Here is an 11,395-nt window from a genome sequence, read left to right on the forward strand (position 1 = left end):
AAGGCACTTCTCGATGATGGTTAACATGGCTTGGGCACCATGCACGAACGATCTGCGACCAGCATGGCTTGGGCACCATGCACCACGAACGATCTGCGACCAGCATGGCTTGGGCACCACGCACCAATAACGACAGCAAGCATGGACTGGGCACCATGCACCAATAAGCGACAGCAAGCGTGGCCTGGGCACCACGCACCAATAAACGACAGCAAGCATGGACTGGGCACCACGCACCAATTAAATGACAGCAAGCAAACATGTCAGCACTGCAGGGGGCACAACCTGACGATTGGCCTTATCATAGTCTTCTCGCCAACCTGGACTTTGACCACTCGACGATGACCATCTCTGCCGGTAAACAATTCTGTTACTCGTCCCTTGGCCAATCTCCTCTCACTGATCCAGGATCTGCCACCAGTACAACGTCTCCTACTTCTAAATCCTTCTTGACATCTCTCCACTTGTGGCGCTGACGCAACAGAGGGAGCCACTCCTTTAACCACCGGGACCAAAATTCCTTCAGTAGCTCCTGAACTCTCCTCCATCGTCGTCTTGGGTTGAAATCTGAGCTATCTATCTCTTCTGGGGCAAACTGTCCGCCGCACTGACCAAATAGAAAGTGGTTAGGTGTTATAGGGGGAGCATCCTTGGAATCTGCTGACTGGTAAGACAACGGCCTGGAATTGAGCAGGGCTTCAGCTCCAGTGAATGCAGTGCTCAGCTCTTCATCTGTGATGTCTGCTTTCTGAAGTACAGCATATATCGCCTTCTTTGCACTCTTCACCAGACTTTCATGAATTCCACCAAAGTGAGGTCCATGTGGCGGATTAAACCTCCATTTTATTCCTCGCGCTGCTCCATCTCTAGTTACTCTCACTTGGTCCAGCTGGGTGACCAATTCCATCAATTCTCGGTTAGCCCCAACGAAGTTCGTGCCATTATCTGAAGTAACTTCTACTGGGACGCCTCTACGGTGAGTAAATCTGTTGAAGGCATTCAGGAACGAGTTGGTATCTAAAGCATATGCCATCTCCAAGTGTACCGCCCTCGAGGCATGGCAAGTAAATAGGCACAGGTATCTCTTAGTTTGTACTCTCCCTCGTCCTTGCTTAGTAAGAAACGGTCCAGCATAGTCGACTGAAGAAACTGAGAAGGCTCTCATTGGTGGACTCACTCTTGTTCTTGGCAGGGGGGCCATCAATTGTGACGTTACTCTTGCCTTCTTACGTTCACAGGCTGCGCACTTAGCCTCCCAATCCCGGATCTCCTCTCGACCTCTAATAATCCAATACTTGGCTGACATCTCTGACAAGATCTTGTTTGTCCCAGCTACATGATTCTCTCTTTCATGGTAGAATCTCACCAGTAACTGGGTCACGTGGTGTTTTCTCGGTAGTATTATCGGGAACTTGGCTTCATAGGACAGATTATCAGCATAAGCTAGACGACTGTTGCTACGAAGTAAGAAGTCGGCATCTAATTTTGGCGTCAGGCCAGCTATTTGACTGGACTTGGGCAGCTCCCTTCCATGGCATAACGCGCTATACTCCTCTGCAAAGGCTTCTTTTTGGCACTGTCTAATCAAGAGTAACTCAGTCGCTTTTACTTCCTCAACTTCTAGTTCTCCTTGTTTCCTCTCAGTGGGGGCTGCCTGACAATTTCCGATAAATCGCTGCACCCATGCATGAACACGTGTCAATCTCTGCCAGCTGGAGAATCGGGAAGGGTCTAGTCTTGTATCTGCAAGGTTCATCACTTGTTTTAGACTGTTCTTTTCTTCCAAGCTGAGGTAACTGCTCTCATCTTTCATTTCATCCTGGACTTCATCTCCCTGTCCAACAACTCTCTCTGGCCACTCTGAAGAATCCCTCTGTAAAAACTCTGGTCCGTCCCACCATAGGCTGGACTCTGCTAGGTCTTTTGCTCTTACACCTCTTGAAGGCAGGTCTGCTGGGTTTTCTTTGGTTGGCACATATCTCCACTGTTGAGGGTCTGTATGTTGCTGTATCAGGCCTACTCGGTTGGCAACGAAAGGTTTCAGTTTTCTGCTAGGTCGCTTTATCCACCAGAGAACGTTTTGACTATCACTCCAAAACACCACCTCCTTGACATTGGTGGCCAATGCTGCTACAATGCTCAGACTGAGTTGAAGTCCTAGGACCGTCGCCATCATCTCTAGTCTCGGGATGCTCACTGAGGTTAACGGTGCAACCTTGGTCTTGGACGCTACAATCCTTGTGGCTACCATTCCACTGGCATAGGTGCTTCTTGCATACACCACAGTCCCATATGCATCTTTTGAGGCATCACCAAAGGTGTGAAGTTGGAAACTTGTCATCTCCTCAGCAAGTTGTAGGCATCTAGGGATCCTGGCTTGGGCCAACCCTGTGATTTTAACTATCCAATCCCAAGCTTTCTTTTCAATCTCCTCTGGCAATTCTTCATCCCATTCCACGCCACACATCCATACATCCTGCATGATGATTTTTCCTTGTATAACATATGGCGACATCAACCCAAGGGGATCAAAAATGGTTGCTATTCTTCGCAGTAGGCTCCTCTTCGTAAGCTTGAGATCAGCAGCAGGGGGTGTCAGCCGATAACAGAACGCGTCTTCTTCCGCCTTCCACAGCACTCCAAGGGCCTTTACTGATGGCAAATATCCCTCCTCCAAATTAATCTCTGAAGCTCTATCTTCATCTGGTATGATGGCTAAAACTTCGGGTGAGTTGGACAACCATTTTCTGGCATGCATCCCAGCTCCTTTCCACAATGCTGATAACTCTCTGTACAGCTTTTTTCCCTGTTCATCATCGTTCACTGAGTCAAGAGTGTCGTCCATGTAAGTTGACTTCAAAATTGCCTCTGCTGCTCTAGGGCACTGTGTCTGGTGGGCTCTTGCATGCTCTTGAGAAACCAACTGTGCCAAAAACGGTGAGCTGTTGATTCCAAAAACAAGTCGCTGGAACTCAAACGTCTCTGGATCTCTTGTCCTGTCTTCTAGGTCCCGCCACAGAAATCGGTGATACCTTTTATCTTCTTCTTCTAAGGATATCTGCAGGTACATCTCCGCTATGTCGCAAACAATAGCAACTGGGTACCTCCTAAAGCGCAGTAATACCTCGAATAGCTCGTTTTGGATCTTCGGTCCTGTATTTATATTGTCATTCAAACTGACTCCGTCAACTTTCGCCGAGGCATCGAAAACTATCCTTGTTTTTGTTGTGCTCTTGTCAGGACGGACCACAGGGAAGTGTGGTAGGTACCACTGATGACTATTTCTCTCATCATCCTTGATCTTCTTAATGTAACCCTTTTCTTGGTATTGCTGAATGACTCGGGAGTAACTTTTTCCAAGCTCTGGATTTTTCTGCAGTTTGGTCTCTGCTGATATCAGCCGTTTCTCAGCCATCTCCCGGCTATCTGGCATTGCTGGGTGGTGGTTTCCCTTCCATGGTACGGCCACTTGATATCTGTCCTCTACTATCTTGACTGACGATCTGGCATTCTGCAGCACTTTCCGATCACTCTCATTCAAGGGGGTTTGTCCTTCATTCACTTTGCTGATGCTCTCTATCTCCCAAAATGCTCTCAGGTTATCATTGATTTCATGCAGCAATGGCGACTCCTTGGTGAAGAAGCTGTAAGCCATGTTGGTTGCCTCCCTCTTTTGGCCCGAGGGAGTCCCTACCGGACCGATACACGTCCATCCCAGTCTTGTCTCTCTCGCTGTTGGTTCACCAGGTCGACCAATGACGTCTCGAATGCTTTGATGTAGCTCACTGTATTCTGCACCTATCAGGAGATCCACTGAGGTTCTCTTACCAATCTTTGGAAACTGGATATCTTTCAAATGGCTATATTGATCCTGCTTCAAAGACCAATCTGTTGCTTTTAAATCACCCGTGACTTTATCCACTGTCTTTGCCCAAATCTTCATATCTACTCGTCGATTCAAACTTTCTATTCCCACTTCAACTGGCATGGTGGTGAATGTCTTCAGCTTTCCATTTAGGACGTTAACTGTGGTTTGTTCAATTTTCCCTTGCACTCCGAGTTCTGCAGCTAAGTTTGCATCTATGTAGGTCGATGTACTCGCATCATCTAGCAAGGCGTTAGTCTTTATTCTTTTTCCACCATGCTTTATTATGACTGGAACGGTTCTCAGCGCGATTTCACTCGAGTTCTTTGCAGCCAGTGTCACTGTTGCCATTGTGCTCTCATCTGATTCTTGGTAGTTACCACTCCCTTCCATGGGTCGACGACTCTCAGCTCTCTTCGCTTTTCCATGCAGCAACCGGTGGTGTGTCTGTTTGCAGCCATCTATCTTGCATTGACGTGTCCTTGGGCACTTTTCTGCTCTGTGACCATTACCGCTAAGACATCTGTAGCAAAGTTTCTTTTCTTTGGCTGTTTTCCACCGCAGGTCCACTGACATCGCCTTGAAGCTGTCACATTCCCATGCTCCATGCTCTGAACCGCATACATTGCATGATCTGGTGTATTTTCCCATGGCTCCGGAGTGTGACTGTGATTGACGGTCTGTGCTACTTTGTGACGTGACAAAGCTCCTATCTTTTCTTGGGTCTTTCTTGGGAAAATCCCTCACACCATTGATGGCTTCCATAGCGTTGACTTGAAACTCTGTTTCTTCATTTACAAATTCTCGAAGGGACATCACAGTTTTCTCTTTTGCTTTATCATAGGCCCATCTGTGGTAGCGTGCAAGGAGAAGCTCACTCAGTTTCCGCTGTATTGACAGAAACAAACTGCCACTGCCCAATTCAGATTCCTGGTGCGCATCCTTCAAATTAACTGTGATGACATCTAATAGTTCTGCCAATTTCTCTAAATCCTTTGCATTCCCATCACGGACTTGCTTGAACTTCTCTAACTCATCCAGTCTCAGGATAAGCTGCCTCCTCTGGCCTCCGTATTTTCTCTCCAGGCGATCCTTAGCAACTTCATATGCAGACGCTGAATACCCCAACCCATCAACAACTTTCAGAGCTTCACCAGTAAGGCATTCTCTAAGTCTCAACAGCTTGTACTCTGCAGTGATAGTGGTTTCATCGACGCAACTAGTGAAGGCAGCCTTCCATGCTGAGTAGTTTCTCTTATCACCACTAAACTTGGGGATAGTAACGCGGGTTAAATGCCTTGTAGGATCAAACTCAACGGCCTGAGAACTGGAACTTCCGGATGAGACTCTACGGGAACTGCTGGTCGTGACCGCTGCAGCAACTGGTCTTGAGCTTGGGCTGGTACTACTGCTGCTAGTAGTGGTAGTACCACGACTGGTGATAGTGTCACTGGTACCACTGGCAGTGGTAACACTAGGGGGCGGCCTTCTTGGACTGCTGGTTACTACTGGCGTTTCCTCAACACGCTTTTTCTTCGTTGATACATAAAACTCCTCGAGTTTCTTGCTTATGTCGTCATACTCTTGCGCAATCTTCTCCATCTCATCAGAGATTTTGTCGAAATCTTCAAGTTTTCCATTGTCTAAATACGCGTAGGTCAGCTTCGACATGGTTCTCATCGCCCTCTCTTGAGCATCATCAACCTTCTTGGCAGCTGCTTCTATTTGATTACGGGCATCTTCACTCAAGGATGTATCCCTATCGGTGTCTAGGCCTAACTCTTCCAACACATCGTCCAGCAACGACGCCAGTTTTCTTCTTGTCTTTGTAAAACCTGCTTTATCTACAGCTTTCTGGGCTTTCCATTCTCTCACCTCTTTCTCAGAACATTTCTCACGCTCATCATCATCATCAGCATGCAATCCATTGAGGTTATACTCATCCTGTTCACAGTCTTCTGTATGCGTGCCTTCGCTACGTACATCGTGTACATCAACACGTGCAACTTGCATGTCTTGTTCTGATGGCGCGTCCTGCGAGCGGCCAGGGCGCGGGAGGTCGGCTCGATCTTTACTCATTTTTTCGGAACTCTATGCTTTAAAGTCTCTATACTATATTGATAACTACGCTCTGCTACCACTTGGTTATTAGACTCTTAGACGATATAAAACATAACAGTTCTTCCGCTTTATTCAGGAATTCTTTGCTACAAAATTCGATCTCCGTCCTTCTTCTTCAGCGCGCCATTCGACCCCCGCGGACCAAGTCCGCACCAGCCGGATGTGAGCCGAAGACAGTCACATCCTACTGGGAAACTATTAACTCCTATCCACACAATCAGACAGACTCCAGCCTGGCTGCTCCACCCTCTTGCCAGCGTGGTGAGAGAGAGTTGAGATGGTCACAATCAGAAAGACTCCAGCCTGGCTGCTCCACCCTCTTGCCAGCGTGGTGAGAGAGAGATGAGACAATCACAATCAGACAGACTCCAGCCTGGCTGCTCCACCCTCTTGCCAGCGTGGTGAGAGAGAGATGAGACAATCACAATCAGAAAGACTCCAGCCTGGCTGCTCCACTCTCTTGCCAGCGTGGTGAGAGAGAGTTGAGATGGTCACAATCAGACAGACTCCAGCCTGGCTGCTCCACTCTCTTGCCAGCGTGGTGAGAGAGAGTTGAGACAATCACAATCAGAAAGACTCCAGCCTGGCTGCTCCACCCTCTTGCCAGCGTGGTGAGAGAGAGTTGAGATGGTCACAATCAGACAGACTCCAGCCTGGCTACTCCACCCTCTTGCCAGCGTAGTGAGAGAGAGTTGAGACAGTCACAATCAGAAAGACTCGAGCCTGGCTGCTCCACCCTCTTGCCAGCGTGGTGAGAGAGAGTTGAGAGTTGAGACAATCACAATCAGAAAGACTCCAGCCTGGCTGCTCCACTCTCTTGCCAGCGTGGTGAGAGAGAGTTGAGACAGTCACAATCAGAAAGACTCCAGCCTAGCTGCTCCACCCTCTTGCCAGCGTGGTGAGAGAGAGTTGAGATGGTCACAATCAGACAGACTCCAGCCTGACTGCTCCACCCTCTTACCAGCGTGGTGAGAGAGAGTTGAGACAGTCACAATCAGAAAGACTCGAGCCTGGCTGCTCCACCCTCTTGCCAGCGTAGTGAGAGAGAGTTGAGATGGTCACAATCAGAAAGACTCCAGCCTGGCTGCTCCACCCTCTTGCCAGCGTGGTGAGAGAGAGTTGAGATGGTCACAATCAGAAAGACTCCAGCCTGGCTGCTCCACCCTCTTGCCAGCGTGGTGAGAGAGAGTTGAGAGAGTCACAATCAGACAGACTCCAGCCTGGCTGCTCCACCCTCTTGCCAGCGTGGTGAGAGAGAGTTGAGACAGTCACAATCAGACAGACTCAAGCCTGGCTACTCCACCCTCTTGCCAGCGTGGTGAGAGAGAGTTGAGACAATCACAATCAGACAGACTCGAGCCTGGCTGCTCCACCCTCTTGCCAGCGTAGTGAGAGAGAGTTGAGATGGTCACAATCAGAAAGACTCGAGCCTGGTGGCTCCACCCTCTTGCCAGCGTAGTGAGAGAGAGTTGAGACAATCACAATCAGAAAGACTCCAGCCTGGCTGCTCCACCCTCTTGCCAGCGTGGTGAGAGAGAGTTGAGACAGTCACAATCAGAAAGACTCGAGCCTGGCTGCTCCACCCTCTTGCCAGCGTAGTGAGAGAGAGTTGAGACAGTCACAATCAGAAAGACTCCAGCCTGGCTGCTCCACCCTCTTGCCAGCATGGTGAGAGAGAGTTGAGACAATCACAATCAGACAGACTCGAGCCTGGCTGCTCCACCCTCTTGCCAGCGTAGTGAGAGAGAGTTGAGACAGTCACAATCAGAAAGACTCGAGCCTGGCTGCTCCACCCTCTTGCCAGCGTAGTGAGAGAGAGTTGAGATGGTCACAATCAGAAAGACTCGAGCCTGGCTGCTCCACCCTCTTGCCAGCGTGGTGAGAGAGAGTTGAGACAGTCACAATCAGAAAGACTCGAGCCTGGCTGCTCCACCCTCTTGCCAGCGTAGTGAGAGAGAGTTGAGACAATCACAATCAGAAAGACTCCAGCCTGGCTGCTCCACCCTCTTGCCAGCGTAGTGAGAGAGAGTTGAGACAATCACAATCAGAAAGACTCCAGCCTGGCTGCTCCACCCTCTTGCCAGCGTAGTGAGAGAGAGTTGAGACAATCACAATCAGAAAGACTCCAGCCTGGCTGCTCCACCCTCTTGCCAGCGTGGTGAGAGAGAGTTGAGATGGTCACAATCAGAAAGACTCGAGCCTGGCTGCTCCACCCTCTTGCCAGCGTGGTGAGAGAGAGTTGAGACAATCACAATCAGAAAGACTCCAGCCTGGCTGCTCCACCCTCTTGCCAGCGTAGTGAGAGAGAGTTGAGACAGTCACAATCAGAAAGACTCGAGCCTGGCTGCTCCACCCTCTTGCCAGCGTGGTGAGAGACAGTTGAGATGGTCACAATCAGAAAGACTCCAGCCTGGCTGCTCCACCCTCTTGCCAGCGTAGTGAGAGAGAGTTGAGATGGTCACAATCAGAAAGACTCCAGCCTGGCTGCTCCACCCTCTTGCCAGCGTGGTGAGAGAGAGTTGAGACAGTCACAATCAGACAGACTCCAGCCTGGCTGCTCCACCCTCTTGCCAGCGTAGTGAGAGAGAGTTGAGATGGTCACAATCAGACAGACTCGAGCCTGGCTGCTCCACCCTCTTGCCAGCGTAGTGAGAGAGAGTTGAGACAGTCACAATCAGAAAGACTCCAGCCTGGCTGCTCCACCCTCTTGCCAGCGTGGTGAGAGAGAGTTGAGACAGTCACAATCAGAAAGACTCGAGCCTGGCTGCTCCACCCTCTTGCCAGCGTAGTGAGAGAGAGTTGAGATGGTCACAATCAGACAGACTCGAGCCTGGCTGCTCCACCCTCTTGCCAGCGTAGTGAGAGAGAGTTGAGACAGTCACAATCAGAAAGACTCGAGCCTGGCTGCTCCACCCTCTTGCCAGCGTAGTGAGAGAGAGTTGAGATGGTCACAATCAGAAAGACTCCAGCCTGGCTGCTCCACTCTCTTGCCAGCGTGGTGAGAGAGAGTTGAGACAGTCACAATCAGAAAGACTCCAGCCTGGCTGCTCCACCCTCTTGCCAGCGTAGTGAGAGAGAGTTGAGATGGTCACAATCAGAAAGACTCCAGCCTGGCTGCTCCACCCTCTTGCCAGCGTAGTGAGAGAGAGTTGAGATGGTCACAATCAGACAGACTCCAGCCTGGCTGCTCCACCCTCTTGCCAGCGTGGTGAAAGAGAGTTGAGATGGTCACAATCAGAAAGACTCCAGCCTGGCTGCTCCACCCTCTTGCCAGCGTAGTGAGAGAGAGTTGAGATGGTCACAATCAGAAAGACTCGAGCCTGGCTGCTCCACCCTCTTGCCAGCGTGGTGAGAGAGAGTTGAGACAATCACAATCAGAAAGACTCGAGCCTGGCTGCTCCACCCTCTTGCCAGCGTGGTGAGAGAGAGTTGAGATGGTCACAATCAGAAAGACTCCAGCCTGGCTGCTCCACCCTCTTGCCAGCGTAGTGAGAGAGAGTTGAGACAGTCACAATCAGAAAGACTCGAGCCTGGCTGCTCCACCCTCTTGCCAGCGTGGTGAGAGAGAGTTGAGACAGTCACAATCAGACAGACTCGAGCCTGGCTGCTCCACCCTCTTGCCAGCGTGGTGAGAGAGAGTTGAGATGGTCACAATCAGAAAGACTCCAGCCTGGCTGCTCCACCCTCTTGCCAGCGTAGTGAGAGAGAGTTGAGACAATCACAATCAGAAAGACTCCAGCCTGGCTGCTCCACCCTCTTGCCAGCGTGGTGAGAGAGAGTTGAGATGGTCACAATCAGAAAGACTCCGGCCTGGCTGCTCCACCCTCTTGCCAGCGTGGTGAGAGAGAGTTGAGACAATCACAATCAGAAAGACTCCAGCCTGGCTGCTCCACCCTCTTGCCAGCGTGGTGAGAGAGAGTTGAGATGGTCACAATCAGAAAGACTCCGGCCTGGCTGCTCCACCCTCTTGCCAGCGTGGTGAGAGAGAGTTGAGACAATCACAATCAGAAAGACTCCAGCCTGGCTGCTCCACCCTCTTGCCAGCGTAGTGAGAGAGAGTTGAGATGGTCACAATCAGAAAGACTCCAGCCTGGCTGCTCCACCCTCTTGCCAGCGTGGTGAGAGAGAGTTGAGACAATCACAATCAGAAAGACTCCAGCCTGGCTGCTCCACCCTCTTGCCAGCGTGGTGAGAGAGAGTTGAGATGGTCACAATCAGACAGACTCCAGCCTGGCTGCTCCACCCTCTTGCCAGCGTGGTGAGAGAGAGTTGAGATGGTCACAATCAGAAAGACTCCAGCCTGGCTGCTCCACCCTCTTGCCAGCGTGGTGAGAGAGAGTTGAGACAGTCACAATCAGAAAGACTCGAGCCTGGCTGCACCACCCTCTTGCCAGCGTGGTGAGAGAGAGTTGAGAGTTGAGACAATCACAATCAGAAAGACTCCAGCCTGGCTGCTCCACCCTCTTGCCAGCGTGGTGAGAGAGAGTTGAGAGTTGAGACAGTCACAATCAGAAAGACTCCAGCCTGGCTGCTCCACCCTCTTGCCAGCGTGGTGAGAGAGAGTTGAGATGGTCACAATCAGACAGACTCGAGCCTGGCTGCTCCACCCTCTTGCCAGCGTGGTGAGAGAGAGTTGAGACAGTCACAATCAGACAGACTCGAGCCTGGCTGCTCCACCCTCTTGCCAGCGTAGTGAGAGAGAGTTGAGATGGTCACAATCAGACAGACTCCAGCCTGGCTGCTCCACCCTCTTGCCAGCGTGGTGAGAGAGAGTTGAGATGGTCACAATCAGAAAGACTCGAGCCTGGCTGCTCCACCCTCTTGCCAGCGTAGTGAGAGAGAGTTGAGATGGTCACAATCAGACAGACTCGAGCCTGGCTGCTCCACCCTCTTGCCAGCGTGGTGAGAGAGAGTTGAGATGGTCACAATCAGAAAGACTCCAGCCTGGCTGCTCCACCCTCTTGCCAGCGTGGTGAGAGAGAGTTGAGATGGTCACAATCAGACAGACTCGAGCCTGGCTGCTCCACCCTCTTGCCAGCGTGGTGAGAGAGAGTTGAGACAGTCACAATCAGACAGACTCGAGCCTGGCTGCTCCACCCTCTTGCCAGCGTGGTGAGAGAGAGTTGAGATGGTCACAATCAGAAAGACTCGAGCCTGGCTGCTCCACCCTCTTGCCAGCGTGGTGAGAGAGAGTTGAGATGGTCACAATCAGACAGACTCCAGCCTGGCTGCTCCACCCTCTTGCCAGCGTAGTGAGAGAGAGTTGAGATGGTCACAATCAGAAAGACTCCAGCCTGGCTGCTCCACCCTCTTGCCAGCGTAGTGAGAGAGAGTTGAGACAGTCACAATCAGAACGACTCCAGCCTGGCTGCTCCACCCTCTTGCCAGCGTAGTGAGAGAGAGTTGAGA

At 50.9% G+C, this 11,395-nt stretch overlaps 1 protein-coding gene across 1 annotated transcript; it reads right to left on the minus strand.

The window, feature by feature from the left end:
• Nucleotides 1-370: 370 nt before the first annotated feature.
• LOC135487689 (uncharacterized) lies at nt 371-5,944 on the minus strand. The gene has a single exon (XM_064771732.1). The coding sequence runs from the start codon at nt 5,942-5,944 to the stop codon at nt 371-373; it is 5,574 nt and encodes a 1,857-aa protein (XP_064627802.1).
• Between the last annotated feature and the right edge of the window lie 5,451 nt (nt 5,945-11,395).

Source organism: Lineus longissimus, chromosome 5 (assembly GCF_910592395.1).
Source record: "Lineus longissimus chromosome 5, tnLinLong1.2, whole genome shotgun sequence".
NCBI lineage: Eukaryota > Metazoa > Nemertea > Pilidiophora > Heteronemertea > Lineidae > Lineus > Lineus longissimus.